The sequence below is a fragment of the Chelonia mydas genome, chromosome 10, assembly GCF_015237465.2.
Source record: "Chelonia mydas isolate rCheMyd1 chromosome 10, rCheMyd1.pri.v2, whole genome shotgun sequence".
In the NCBI taxonomy this organism is placed as follows: Eukaryota; Metazoa; Chordata; order Testudines; family Cheloniidae; genus Chelonia; species Chelonia mydas.
In genome coordinates this window covers 75,295,951-75,311,936 of record NC_051250.2, presented here as the reverse complement: position 1 = coordinate 75,311,936, position 15,986 = coordinate 75,295,951, and the positions used below count along the sequence as shown (strand labels likewise).

The window sequence follows — 15,986 nt, the reverse complement described above, 5'->3', positions numbered from 1 at the left end:
GTGTCTAGTGATTAGAACACAAGCCGTTGGGTCAGACTTCCATGGAACCCAGTTTTTGCTTTTCCAGTGAATTGACCTCGTTCCCCAGTTTTCCTCATCTGAAAGATGGGTGCGACTCTCAGCCCCAGCAGACAAGGGTAACATTGAAGTTTAAATGTTTGAAAATGTTTGGCTATCATTAGATTAAGGGAATATATACAAAATTAGTATTCCACTCTTTTATATTATATATAATTGCACCTTCTTGTATAGATATAATAAGGCACTAAACCTGATCTGGAACCTCAAAACAGCTGCTTAATTATTCTTAAAAATGAAGCAATAGCAGTAAATGAACAAGGGAGGTGGAAAGAAAGAGATACACAACAGAAAGTGAAACAAAATGAAAGGAAGGAAAGGGTAGTGACTAAACGCATGTTTCTGAATGATTTCATAAAAGAAATTACTTTTGGAAAGCTTTAGAACAACAAAATTACTGGAAACTACTTACGTTAGTACACAATTTTCACTATTTTAAATAGAGAACAATTTTAACACTCAAATATATTGTACCAGAAAATATCATGTCTTCATTCCCCTCTATCCAAAATGAAGTTTTTGATGCATTTGGATTTTTTTTTTTAAAGTCATGCAAGATACACCTTGCAAAACAGTAATAGCCTGGAAATTAGATAAGCATCAATTAGAAGTTATGATCTAGTCATTCTTCATAGATCACCAAATTTAATATGATCCAGATAGCACATTTTACAATTAGGAGAATAATTATAATGGCACCAAGCACGACTGCTGTAAGTTTAGACTGAATTGTTTTTCCCATTAGAACCCCTGATTTTTCCAGGCTCATCTTGTTTGTGAAATTTCATCCTGATGCAATTTGAAACTTATTAGATAAATCATATTTTTAAAACTGAAAATTGGTTCAAGTTCTTCAAATATATGTGTCATACAATAGTAATTAAATATTAATGGAGGGATATAGCATAAAAACCAAGCAGTTTTATGGGTGGTGCAGCTCCATTTTGTAGACAGTAAGATTAATAAATTAAGGCTGTCATAATAGGTTTTTTTAACCTATTAAAAATTTTATTTGGTTTTAAGTACTGTATGTTTTCTAACCATCATAATGATGGCAATTGTTCCCCAATAGGACACAGATGACAACCAATGAGCTCATGAAAATATTACTACTTTAACACGATCGTGAGTAACCTTGATCTAGATTTTCACTATTTCAAGATGATACCAAGAGTTATTTTTAATACAGAATGTATTAAAGTGACTTACAATATTAACATGAACATAGGGACCACATTTAAAACAATGTCAACAAAATGGAAAAAACACATTCCATTTACATGTATGAAAATAAAGATAAAATATCAGAATAAAATTAGGCCATTCAAACTTAAATATTGTTACATGGTCAAATTTTTAGTAGGGCTCTAGAAATATATCCTTGTTCATAGGCAAATCCTACATTCAACAAGGACTTGCAAATGGCCAGTTAGACACACAATCAGCCAATTTTTGCACTGCAAAGTTGCCTAGTATCCAGATATTGATATACACATCTGTTTCTGTATAAAACACTTTAATGTTCTTAACATATTTGGGGTAATTACTATGGATTTTAAAGGCCCAGGAAGCCAGAAGTATTTTCTAATCAATCAGATTCAGCCTCATCATGGAAAGGTTACATTGGAGAAATGTTTAGTTCACTAATGTCTATGCCTATGTGCTTGTATCTGTGTTTGTGTTTAAAGAATACAGCATTATGCATTTGAAAAGTTACTCAGTATTGTAGAAAGAAAAGGAGTACTTGTGGCACCTTAGAGACTAACAAATTTATTTGAGCATAAGCTTTCGTGAGCTACAGCTCACTTCATCGGATGCATCCTGCTTCTAGATCAGGGCAAAAATACTGCAAGAACAGCCTTCTGGTATTCCAGCACCTCCACTTCCAGCCAGAACAAAGCTGTTCTTGGAATAGGGGAGGAAGAGGAGAGGAAGTAGAGAATGCCACATTAAACTTCCCAAAAGTGGTATAGAAGAGTGTAGAAGGGAAAGAGGCAGGGATTCTCCCATGCACATAAGCCTTCTCTTGACAGGCAAATAGGGTGAGCTTTTTGATTGCGTTTACTCAATTGAGTTATAGGCAGTCCTTGGACTTATAATACAATTGGTTCCTTACAATTGCGTCGTAAATCGGAACGTCAGAACTCCAAACTGCAATCTACTCCACTGTAGGACCAAGCATCATAAACTCAAAACCTACAGTCATAAGTCGAATCAGGGTGTCATTGTAGAAGCGTCGTAAGTGCCGTACGTCATAACTCAAACGTAGTGAAGTCGAGGACTGCCTGTACCTTAACTCAACTGATGAAAAGCCTTGTTAAAATACAGCATAATACACTGGAAGTTGTTTTAGCTGGCTGTGTTGTAGTAGAGGCTCCCCCCAGTTCTAAAGTCTAATTAAATTATGTCTGATGGTTCTCCTTTATCCAGTAAATTATTGACATGTTCAAAAATTTCTAGTAGGTGAGACAGGATGTTTCCCTACAAAAACCATGCTGGTTGGACTCTTAGCACATCATGATTTTCCAACTGTTTTATTATTGTATTTTTCAATGATCATTTCAACCCATGTACCAGATACAGATGTAAGACTTACTGGTCTGTAATTCTTCAGATTACCCTACAGCCTTTTTTAATATAGGCATAACTTTTGCTACCTTCCAGTTCTCCAATACAATAGCTGTTTTTAATAAGATATTGTATACTTTTTCTAGGAGTTCAACTACTTCATAATTCAGTTCTTTCAGAACTATGGAATTTACAGTTCCTGGCCCAGTGACACTACTTTTTTTAAAATGTAATTTGTTCCAGTACCTCTTCTTCTGACACTGCAAAGAAGATTACCAGAAAAACAGCAGGTCTGTATCTTTTTGCTGCTACTCTTTGTCAGACAAAAGGCAAGCTCACCACCGTTTGGGAATATTTGCATTGCCTTGAGAGGCTATGTGGCTCAGTAGATAAATTCCCACATATGGCCTTGGGCAAGTCACTTCACCTTTTTTTACTGTCTCACCCACTACCTTTGCAACTTAAATTACCAACTCTTCCAGTTAAAGACCATCTCTTACTATGTGTTGGTACAATGCCTAGCACTCTAGGCACTACTATCATGCAAATAATAAATAATAGGTAAAGATTCAACTTGTAATAACGAATCTGAAATGGCAGAATACTAATTCCTTACTTTTAAGTGTCCTTTTAAAAAAAGTGATCTGTTTTTCTGATGTTTACAAATCATAAATATTCCACAAAACATGTTCATACTTTCTTAACACAGGAAGGTTAACAGGTTCTTCAAAGTGAGTCCGGTATTGATTAGTGAAGAGGTTTGATAACAAAAGTAATGTTCAGTTTGACATCTAATTTACTGCACTTTATCCTCTTCAGCTTAATAAATATAAATGCCCTATAGCTCATGTAAGCAGATAAGTGTTCTAATTACTACAATGAGCATCTCATGTTAATTATAATCCCCCTGAGTAATAGTTAGTTTGGTATATTCTGTTTTGAGCTCAGTTATAATCCTATATAAAAGGAAACACTTTTGAAGAGACAAAGGATTTTCTCCCCTGTGAATTTATAAAATCAGGTCATGTAAGTAAAGCACTACTATGCTCTACTCAATGTTTCTAAATGAAAATGCATTAAACAGGCACATCAGGATTTAATATGCATGTTCATGAATGGTTTGCTAGCTAGTTATGATAGAGAAAAAACACAAACATGACAGTTAACTACTGCATTACACTCTCAGGTTACAGTGAAATGAGACCTAGATTCCTTCATTATTTAGGTCAAAGAAATGGCTTATTCAGAAACCAAATTAATATATATCATATATTCTACGCTTCATATGGCACACTGGTATGAGATGGAAGATGATGTAGGTGAACTGCGTTGCCTGACTACAAGAGTTACTTTAGCATGGAGCTTTGATTTTCTGTGGAACAAGGAGAAATCAAGTCAGAGTCCAGCCTTGCACCAAAGCCTAATACATCTTCCCAATCACTAGAACAAACAGCATTAGACCCAACTGGAGAGCCAAGCCAACAGATCAGCTAGGGAATTAATCCCAGAGTCAGAGCTTAGCCATCTATATTTAGCATCAACAAAGGCAAACATACAAGTGGCTAATGTTTGGAACACAAGCAATACAAGAAGGCAGGAGCCAACCAGTCTCCCATGTAACAATAAATCTTAGATTGCATTGCCTTTGAGGTAAAGAACCCAGAAAAGTATTAGGATTGAGAGTATGGCTTATTCATGGTTATACAAGAAGCAAGGTTGGTTGGCACAAATTTGATAGCAAGAACTGAGACGTAAGTTAACTGAGAACTCCTCCAGGATTTCAAACAAGATGAACAAAATCAAAATGAACAGCCAGAAGTTATTAGTGTACTTTAATATGTGTACTTAAGTGATTTATCTACATCTAAACATATAATAGTTGTGTGACTGCAGCTAATCAAACACAACCTTTGGCTTTTGTTCACATTCAGATGGTACCATCCTTGCTATTTATGGTCAGTGTAATTTATTTGTAATTTTATGTCTAGGGCTACCCAAAAAAGTTTACAAGAATCCTAGATGAACCCCTAAAATTCAGAATAGTTAAAAAAACTCTAGTGCAACTGTGAATATGAATGTGTGTGTTCTCCTCACTTAACACCCAACCCTTTCACAGAACCCCATTTGGGTTGGGCAAAATACCACAAAAGACACAACCTGAACTGAAGTGTTTAACTGGAACACACTATGTAACAAGTTGTACTGATCATAGCTTGAACAAGAATTTTCAGCTTCAGTTTTATAGTGTAGTGTTAGGCTGATTTATGAAACTGTGTGATTTCTTGAGGATATCCAGGGTAGCAACACGGTGAGGAGGAGACTAGAGTTGAAACTGGATCTCACCTTAGGGCTCACCTACATGTGAATTTTTGTTCCATTATACCAGTATAATTATACCATTATAGTTAAGTCATTATAGTTATATTGGTATAAACACTCTGTGTGGACAATCTTATTCAAAAATAAATGTGGCTTTTTCAGTTTAGCTTAAAGCACCTCCAGAAAGTGACAAAATTAACCGGAAAAAGTCCCTTTCATACCAGACTAAGAATGTCCATATGGGAGTTATACCTGTAAAACTACAGCAGGTAAATTAAAATTCACAATTTACATTATGCCAGTATAAGTTTCCCATGCAGGCAAGCTGCAAGGGTTGCCTGAAAGGCCTACTCATTCTTCCCCAGGTTCAGAACCTACTGCCTACCTAGAAGCCTACAATACTGGTTCGGACCAGTGATCCATCTAACATGGTATTCTTTTACCTACGGTAGCTAGTAGCATATGCATGAAAAGAGGTGCCAGAAATCCTGCAGGCATATAACTATGATACTTCTGGATATTCCTGTTATTCATACAAATGTCTAATCCCCTTTTCAATCCTACTTTTCCCTCAGCGACATGTCATGGCAATGAATTCCACAAGCTAACTGTGCGTGGAAAAATAATTTCTTTTTATCAGTCTTCTATTTGTCACCTTTTCAATTTCATTGAATGCTTCCATGTTCTTTTATTATAGAAAAAAGTGTGAACAGAAGTAACTAATCTACTTTCACTATACCATTCTCAGAAGCAAAGCACACACAGTTCAACATACTTTTATTTGTAGTCATGGCTTTTTCACCCTTCAGTTTTTGAGGAAATTATCCCCTGTGGAGTTGTTTATTTCAGAGGCACAACTTGCAATCATATGCATATACGCAGGGATCAGCACAATACCTAAATTAACAGTTTATGATTGGATACATTTGTTTCACCTACAGGCAGCAGCAAATAGTTTCAACACATCCTTTCTGAATTAGTGTAATAAGGAGACACAAACAATGGCAGGTACAAGATAATTAACTACAAGGGTTGTTCTTTCAACCAAATAGCAGTAGCATAAAGAAAAACAGATTTTTCCAAATATCTTCAAACCAGACAATCAGTATGCAAGTCCCAGTATATCATTTTAGCAAGGCTAGTTATACAGCAATTGTAAAACAAATTGACAACTATTTCTTGCCAAATAAATATTGCAATTATTTAAATTCAAACATTAATATTAATTTGTATTCTGGTAATGACCTTCAATGTGCTATCCACAGACACAGAAAGACAAAGCCCAGAGTCCAGAAGAAACTTATGTTGTTACTCAGGTGAAAACCAATGTACAACTTTTCCACTCCCATTTTAAAAAGAATTAATCATGAACTTGTTCATGTGGAAGCTTCATTTCTCACCTGTCTGTTCCGTTCGTCCATTATTCTTGTGATTTGTATTTTCTTCCTCCCCATTTTCACTCTCTCCTTTCCTTTCCCTTTTTACAATCCAAAAACACACTAATCCAAGAATTCTCACTCTTCAATATACTAACACATGGTACACAGTTCTTTTCCACTGTTTCGTCTTCCACTCGATGAAAAGGTTGCTGCTTCTTGTTACAAAATCCTAAAATAAAAAGAAATACTGAAATAATTTTGTGCCTTCAATATTTTCAAAGTTACAGATAATTTCACATCAAAAATAGTGTTTGCACGTTCAAAGTAAATCTTGTAAAGATGAACCAATTCATCTCTCTCTAATCAGACATCCTGTCTATTACTGTCTTACCAAGCAAAATCAAGGGATGACTGTAAATTAAGCATTTGAGCTGTTTCACAGAACCTATGGCCAAGAGTCAAAAGTGATCAGCGATTTTGGGTCCTCCACTTGGACATCTTTAAAAATTTTCATAGGGTGCTCAACACTCTCTGAAAAAAATCAGTCTTTTCCAAGGTGTCTACAGTTGAGCAGTCAAAAACTGGGGCACCCAAAAAATTCACTTCTAAGAATCATCATCTTGGATTTTGAGAAATTTAACCTATTTTTTTTAAAAAAGGTAAAACTTTTTCAAATATTTGGCCATAGATATGTGACAACCCTTTAAATTAAGCTCTTTATAAAATTTATATAAGCAAGGTAACTTGCTTAAGGTTGTTTGGTGTTATTTCACCTTCTGAACAAGCAGTCAATCTGAAAAATAAATTTTCCATCATTATTCAAGCTCTGACTGTTGGAAACAAAAATTAAGGTTACTTTTTTAGCCGCAATTTATTTCAAAATTAAAATCATGTCTCTTGCAACATTGTTGTTTAGAGCTCCTCAACACACATAAACACAGGCCCTACACCTCAAAGAGCTTATAGTTGAGCCACAACTAATATAATTTATAGAATCAAAATACACAGGCAACAAATCTTATCAAACTTGCTAGTAAGGTGGTCAGCTAGGGAAGGATTAGAATAGGTACTCTACTGCAGACGTCATTTTGCCACAATATGCTAAAAAATATAGGGAAAGATTAAAACAATTAGGTAAGAATTGGAGCAACAGATTAAAAATACTCCGATGCTACAAGGATGAGGATACCTAAACAAAAAAATTAAAAAGATAAAATGCAGGAATAAAAACACAAAATGAAAAAAAAGGCTTAAAAATAAAAATTTAAATAGAAAGACTAAGGTTTATAATAAACTAGTAAAGACAAATAGCTAAGGACTAAAATAAAAAGGAATGTAAGAAAGAATGAGAGGGGAAAATAAAAATCCATGTATTGCACCCTTCTGGCCACTGGTTTTTATTTAGATTGTAACTTCTTTGGGACAGGAGCTATTGTATGCCTTTGAAGCACTATCATGCTTTTCAGTGCCATATAAAAATAAATCATGTTTTTGGTATCTTCATCCAACACTACAATTTAATTTCCCAAAAGGATTATTTCACAAGTATGGAGATGCTGATGAATAGGTGAGAAAAATCTCAAGGTTATGTTCACTACAGTAACTTGCAAATTTTCACACATCTACTAACAAGCCAATTACCAACAACAAATCCTCATGTTTAGAAAGATTTGCAGTGGATGCACACAAACTGAAAGGGCAACAAAGTCAGACATTTAAATATTTTACTATCACACATGAACAAATGATTTATTTTTAAGGACCAAACCATTACAAATAGACAATTACCTAAGTCTTGGAAAACCATGCATTAATATTGTAAACTTTTGAAGATGCTTCTCCCCCAACCCTCCCATTATCAACTGAACTGCAGGATAACATAAGACAAAGTAACAGGAGAGCAGTGGAAAACAGACTTAACTTCTCCGATATTAATTGTGTACTACAGTGTATTATTGTGTACTACAGTGTAACTTCTTGTTTGCAGTGTCTTTGTAACCATGTTGGCCCCAAGATATCAGAGAAACCAGATGGATGAGGTAATATATTTTATTGGACCAACCTCTGTTGGTGACAGAGACAAGCTTCCAAGCTACACAGATCTGAAGAAGAGCTCTGCGTCTCTTTCACCAGCAGAAAGTAGTCCAATAAAAGATATTACCTCTCCCGCCTTGTCTCTTCGATACCCAGCTTGTGCAATTCAGTACAAAAAACTTGAACTTGGATACAACTCATATTCTGAAGACCTATTAGTTGATACACATGACAAAGAAAGAGGTCAAAATAGTCACAGTATTGGGTTTGTAACCTTCTCCTACTTTCCAATCCAAAATACCTTTTGAAATTGACCCCTACACATATTTTAAGACGACTGTCACAAATATCCTATTCTTTTAGCCACGTGTTGAAAATGATGCAACCATGCCACAAATCATCCCACAGTTAATAAGTAGTGACAGAAAGAGGCGACTAGTCACAGCCTGCACTTCACTATGTATTCACCCCGTGGAGAGTATAGAGCCATGACATTCTGATGCTGATGCAGGTTTAAAATGTGATGGGGGAATATCACGAGAGCATGAGATGTCATTTATTTGACATCAATGAAGTCTCCCTTGTTAGAATATCACTGAATGCCCAAAAAACATGGAAGACAATTTAGAAATTACCACAAAGAGGCACAAAGACTATGTTAGGCCCATTGGTTAAGAGGATAAAACAGAATCTCCCTGTATGCTATGGATTAATTATACTTCAAATAATCAAACTGTGGAATATCTTACATTTGCATCACTGTCACATATCCTACACTGCACTTTAAGAAAACAGTATTTTCTTCCAAAGAACTGCTGCTGAAGGCAACTCACTAAAATCACAGTTGAGACCATAAAGTCACTTTGGTACATTCCTGTATCATGAAAAGCTCTGCCTCCCATGCCATAAACAAAAAATTGGGCCAAGTAATAATACTGAAGTTAGCAGACACATATCCATAGCGTGCAGCACCCCCAGATTTTATGTGGGGTCCCGGCTGCTAGCCTTGCACCCAAGGGTCCCGGCAGCCAACCCCAACCTCGGCCGCCTTTCCCTTGTCCATGTCTCCCCCCTTCCAGAAACCTACTCCCGGCCCCAGCTCTGGCGGTGGGGAGGGCGAACAGGGATAAGGTGGCTGACTTTCATCACCCCCACTAATAAATATGTTCCAGCGCCACTGCACATATCAATAATCAGAGAGTACATTATATTTCAAAGAGAGTAAAAATGAAATTAACATTAAAACCTCAGGAATTTCAAAGTTAAGGTTGCATTTCCACAAATCACAGAACCACATCCTAACTACTACTACCTCACCTCTGTAGAAAGGCAACAGAAGTGAAATCTCACACTGACACGAATATCAAGCATTCCATAAAATAAAATGGCCCGTGTAAGCAAAGAAGAAAAACTGCAGTATTTTCTGCTTCAACTAGAGAATACTACGTTTGCAACTCTAATGAGGCAAAGTTAAGATTAGAATAGTTTTTTGAGTATGATCTCATGTGAAACTGAGCTTAATTCTGAGTCTCCTAGCTTTGTACTTTTCTTGTTTTAATTTAACATTTTTTAAAATAATGTACACTAAAAACACTGATATCTTCACCTGACGACCAACACAACTGGTGGCTAAGCAGTCTCAAAATATTGTGTGCCATAGGCAAAAAATCTCTATCAGTCACATGTTCTCACTAACTTTGATTCATGTAAACTACTGAATTTGCAATTGTTTTCTAAATGCTGGAGGAATGTATCACTCTAAAACTAACTAATGAAATCTGTGCTATTTAGAGAGATGATTTTAATGATTCAGTAAAATCAAATTACATTGGTGTCCATACTGCTGCCCATTTAAACAATGCTGTGAAGACTGAGGTCAAAATTAGATAAGTTTAACAAAATTCTTATTTCAAAATTATTGTCCTTGTTTTCCTTGTATTTCTTCCTGTTTTCTCTGAACTTGTACTTTACCATCATGAGTCCAGATTATACTTGTCAACGTACAACTCCAATATCCCAGTTTACTATAATTTACCACAATACACACAAAGAACTAATAAGACAACTTCAGATGATTTGCACAACTCAGGGCTCATAAAAAACACTTATTATGTGGAAATGATCTTATTGAAAAAAAGGTGTTTTAAGAATCTCAAAAATGAACTAATTTTGCAGTTTAAAGTATACTTCTACACTACAAAATATTAAATATTCTTAAAGCAAAAAGGTAGAAGAGGCAAAATATAAGGTGCATTTTTGTTTTAGAAAGTTAAGAGAAAATAAAGAAAATTGTGTAGTGAATGTTTTCCACTATTCAAGCATGGGGAAGGGAAGCCAAGACTTCTGAGTTATATACCAAATTCCTCAAAGCATTTCCAATGTGACTCTTAAGCAAATGACAGCCTTTCTGCACCTCAGTAAAACAGGAAGCAACCTCACAAGTATGTAGAGGATTAATATTTATAAAAAAATGTTGAAATCTTTCAGTGAAAGGTAATATAAAAGTTATCAGTTTGTACAGACAGTCCCAGTTAATAAAGAGACAGTTTAATAAAGCAATACATAGTAATCATGGTCAGCACTTTAATAAAGCCTGAAGCTATAAAATATTCAATATTGCAACCCTGTGACACAATGTAAGTCCACATATAAAGACCACACGAGCATAGCCCCATAGAAAAGACAGCCTACACTGACCAGAAGGAGTTTTTCTGTCAGTACAGGAACATCACCTTCCTGAATAAAGCTATGTTGACGGAAGCCCTCTTCTGTCAACATAACTACGTCTACACTGGGGTTTTTATCAGCATATCTATATCAGTCAGGGGTGTGAGGTTTACTTCAATTCCTGATTGATGTAGTTATGCCAATATATCCTTTCAGTGTAGATCAGTCATGGTCTCCCTCAAAAGTCTTCCTTTATGTGCTAAGACTGTAATTCAAAAATTTTAAGCGTCAGATCAACAAAGGGTTTGAACAGGGTGTAACTAAAAAAAAAAAAAATTAAGATTTTGCTCAGGTACAAAAAATTCACTTTTGGATTAAGACCACGTATGAAACATTTGAGTCTGAAACGGTTTTTGGTTTTTTTGGTTTTTTTTAAACACAGACACATTTATATTACTTGGCCAGGTAGTTCTAAAATGGAAAAAAAACCTGGGGTAATTTGTTATTTAATTTGCTGGCAAACTCACCATGGATGGTGACAGGATTCGGTTTCTGAATTGATATGTTACAAAACCGGTAGGAGAACACTTCAACCTCTCTGGTCACTCAGTAAAAGATTTAAGGGTGGCAATTTTGCAACAGAAAAGCTTCAAAACCAGACTCCAATGAGAAACTGCTGAGCTTGAATTAATATGCAAACTAGATACCATTAACTTGGGTATGAACAGAGACTGGGAGTGGCTGGGTCATAACACATATTGAATCTATTTCCCTAAGTTAAGTATCCTCACACTTTCTTGTCAACTGTCTAAATGGGCCATCTTGATTATCACTACAAAAGATTTTTTCTCCTGCTGATAATAACGCATCTTAATTAATTAGCCTCTTACAGTGTGTATGGCAACTTCCACCTTCTCTGTATGTATATATATCTATCTTCTTACTATATGTTCCATTCTATGCATCCGATGAAGTGGGCTGTAGCCCACGAAAGCTTATTCTCTAATAAATTTGTTAGTCTTTAAGGTGCCACAAGTACTCCTGTTCTTTTTGCGGATACAGACTAACATGGCTGCTACTCTGAAACAATGATTATTAAATGTAATTACCTAACATGTTAAAAAATGTGATATGTTCTTATGTAAATACTCTTGTAAGGACCAGATCAGCACTGTATTAACTTATTTTCACCTTAAGGCAATTATTATGGAGGAGAAAATGAAAATGGTCCAGAGTAAAGATATTTTAGTTTTTAAAAAATCATTTTAAGAAGTATTTTCTAAATTCAGGTCATTTTTATTAGTTAAAAATATTTTCAGTGTTTTCTATATTATATAAAAACAATAGTTCTCCTTATAGTAATGTGCAGTTAGGGAAATATATTACATAGGGAAATCTCTTTAGGGTAATGTTAGAAAAGAATAATGGAATGAATGTTTTTTCTACCAGCGTATACAAGACAACTATACGGAGAAGACTAGGCCTAGTGCCCAGCCATCCAAAGTCAACTGGATCCATGCTAGAATGGAACTCCGGAGTGCTTACAATCCCATACTTCAGATTCTTCAGTGCAGGCTGAAAATTGGCTATACTTTCCCCACTGCTTTACAGAAGATCTTTCAAGTAAGCCTGAGCTAGTCAAGGAGATTTGCTTCAAAATGTTTTAGTGGATGCTAACTAGAGCCCTGCATGGGACTATTTTTTAATCCCGCTCCTGCTAGTATGGCAGCGGGTCCTGCAGGATCCCAGTCCCACTGCAGGGCTCTATACTAGTCCTGTGCAGGGCTCTACTGTGAATAAGATATACGGTCATATTGCAGCCTACTCAGGCAGTCTGCTATTCCAAGAATAAAGAGGGCCAATACTGGAGAAATCCATATAAAGAACTTTATTTAAAGTGTATTTTCAACTTTATAGCATGTCTTTTCCATTACTAGAATTTATCTTTAAATGTTTTACGCTTCATTTTGGCCCTACTTATGGCAATAAATTCGGCTTTTGATGACATTTAAACAAAAGTCTCAACGGATTTTATATGAAGCTGTATTCTCTCTAGCCTATAATTTAGAGTCCATCTCAGAAAATCTGCTTAGGAAATGAATGGAGTCAGTAAATTGAGAAAGTAGACCAAGGAAAAAATTAACCAATTACAGATGTTCGGCCAAATTCTAATCTTAGATTGGGATAAACCCTCAATCCCACTGCTGTCACCAGCTCTGCCAAAACACTTGGACCATGTGCTAAGAAGAAGAGATCTACAAGAATAATAAAAGGTTTGAAAAATGTATCTTACACTGAAAGACTACAGAAGCTCATTCTATTTAATTTATTCCAGAAATGGTTAAGAGTTGGCTTTATCATAGTCTACATGGGGGAAGAGATTTCTGAGAGTAGACAGCTCTTTAATCTAGCAGAAAAAGGAATAATGAAATCCAATGTTTGGAAGGTGAAGCCAAACAAATTCAGACAAGAATTAAGGTGCAAATATTTAAGTGAGGGTAATTTAGCCATTGGAACAACAGGATGCTTTGGATTCATCATTACTTGCAACCAAGTCAAGACTGGATACCTTTAAAAAAAAAAAAAAAAAAAAAAAAAAAGATATTCTATAGCAAAAAACAAACGTTATGGGTGTCATGTAGAAATTACTGGGGAGGTTCTTTAGCCTGTGTTATGCAGGATGTCAGACTAAATAACTAGAATAACCCCTTCTAGCCTTAAAATCTATGAACACCTATGTGGCCTTCTGGCACAAAGACTCTTATGAGACCCTAACCTGCTTTTCTACTTGTTCTGTATTTGTTTTTTGGATCATAACTGTTTTTTACAAATAACGTTTTCAATTTAAAAAGTTTACACTTTAGTTAAATGAGAGTCAGTCACGTGACGATCACCACCACCTGAGATTATCACTATCCTGAAAAAGTACAGTTTCTTCCAACCAGAAGGACCAGCACCTAAAGAAAATATTAGTTTCCTTTAAAAGGGATAGGGCAAAGCAGCCTGTTAATTAATATTCAGAACTGAATACACTTAGACACTATGGGCACTTAAGAGACATGGGGTTAAAATTTGGGCAAGACACGTGCATGTATACTTAATGTTTTGGCAAAAACACGTGTACTTTTTCTGAGGAAGCAAAATGATCATGAAAAACAGAAGTCAAAACCTTGCAACCCAGACTGAAGGATTCTGCTTTCTGTGGTCACATTTATTGCATGCAAAACAGATTAAGCTATAGTACAAGTGTTCCCTCAAACAATTTTTTATCCCCATAATTATTTTCACCCATGATAAACACATCTGGGCACCTGACAGAAATTTTAGAAGTGAACAATCTGCCAGTAATTGGAAAAAAAAAAAAATCAAGCCCATCCAAACCACAAGATCACAATCTAGTGACAGGATAGGCTTTGGAACCAAATTAAGGGGAAAAACAAAGTGAACAAATGCCTCTTGCAACAAGTCTGAATCTGATAGGGGTTAAGTCCATCACTGAACTGTGGGGAGCAAGTTCTAGAACACAGAGTCTTGTACTCATGAGCAATACCAGAAATTTGATAGCAACGCTTGAAAATTCCTGCACTAAAGGTGAGCTGGAAACTTCCCATCCAGAATGGAGGGGGGGGGGTGTGTGTGGAATGGAATACTTATCGATTTCTACAGAATGTAAGCAATAATTTTAAAACCTTTATGCTTTATAGCTCTTGTCATTACAAAAACTAGCTCTGAATGTGCCCCAAGGCAGTGTTGTCATCTGAAGTCTATAGACAGCTTCAACACCTACACAGAGATTATTTGTTGCTTAAGGCCTAAATTCTGGACCCAGGCATAACCCAGCCAACTGGGCTCCACACCAGATGTTCCTCAGTCTGGGAGCAAGAAATCCTTCCTTCAGACCATTGCATATCAGAGCAGAGACACTCTCTGAGTTCTACTTACACTCGTACGGATCAAGTCACCTCCCCATCATTTGCTCTACCACTACGTGGTGAAGAATGGCCCAAGATCTGCATGCCCTGTCGCCAAATCCCTTTTATACAGCAAAGCAGGGAACCATCACAAAGTGAGCTATACAGATGATGTGAGCATGCTTGCATAAGCTGCCCCAATTGTGCTCCACTTCATCTACAATGACTGCACCACAACTAAGGTGGTACAGAGTTTGTCTGGGCTTACCCAGGAAGGATAGCTCTGCTTTGTGATGTGTGGGGGGGAAAAGGAGGTCAGAAACTGATGTAAAATAAACGGGCTCAGGGTCAGCTTTGCAGCAATGACTCCCCCCCCAGCCCCGAAAGTGCATGAAGGTACGAAACCTGGGTGGGGAAAGTCTCTTTGTTTCATGCAGGGAGGAAGCCAGCAAACAGGATTGTGAAGCAGCAAGGCTCCAGGGGCATGGAGAAGGATGAGCTCAGGAAAACAGGGGGCTGTTATCCCCCGGCCCCAGAGGCAGGGAAGGGCAGGCAGAGGAGAATTACAAACAGGACACAAGGGGCGTGATTTAGGAAGTGAAGCTGCAGTGTCTACTGCAGTCACGAGACAGCGTGGCTTCAGGCTCACGCAGAAAGGGGAGAGTGGAAAGAAGGGGAACTAGCATCCCCCTGCCCTAGGTACTTCCACTCACAGGCAGGCTGGAAGCTGCAATCTGGGAGGCTGAATTGGCAAGCAACCTAGCGTCTGAAACAATCCCCGTGCATTGGGAGGGGGAGGCAAGGAAATTTAACTGTTTCATGTACCAGCCGTGCTGCAAGTGGATGTATGGGCTATCAGGCTACAACTCTTTCTGGCTGTGAGCAGGTTGTTGCTCAGGTGTCTGTACCTTTGCTGGAACGGGGACAAGCAGAGGCAGCAGCTGCAGCACAGGGCACTAGAGACCTGGAGTGCTCACAAGTACAGGGGCTTCTAATGCCCAGGGTGGCGTGTTTAATAACCCAAGGCATA

General features: G+C 36.9%; 1 protein-coding gene across 14 annotated transcripts in view; it reads right to left on the bottom strand.

Annotated features, from left to right (window-relative positions):
- The window catches only part of MEF2A (myocyte enhancer factor 2A), a 160,281-nt gene that overhangs the window by 95,153 nt on the left and 49,142 nt on the right, over nucleotides 1-15,986 (bottom strand). For all 14 annotated transcript variants that reach the window (XM_043523665.1, XM_037911786.2, XM_007053520.4 and 11 more), the window contains one exon: nucleotides 6,366-6,573. In XM_043523665.1, coding sequence (XP_043379600.1) covers nucleotides 6,366-6,419 — 54 coding nt within the window. In that variant the 5' untranslated portion in view covers nucleotides 6,420-6,573. The remainder of the gene's footprint in view (nucleotides 1-6,365; nucleotides 6,574-15,986) is intronic.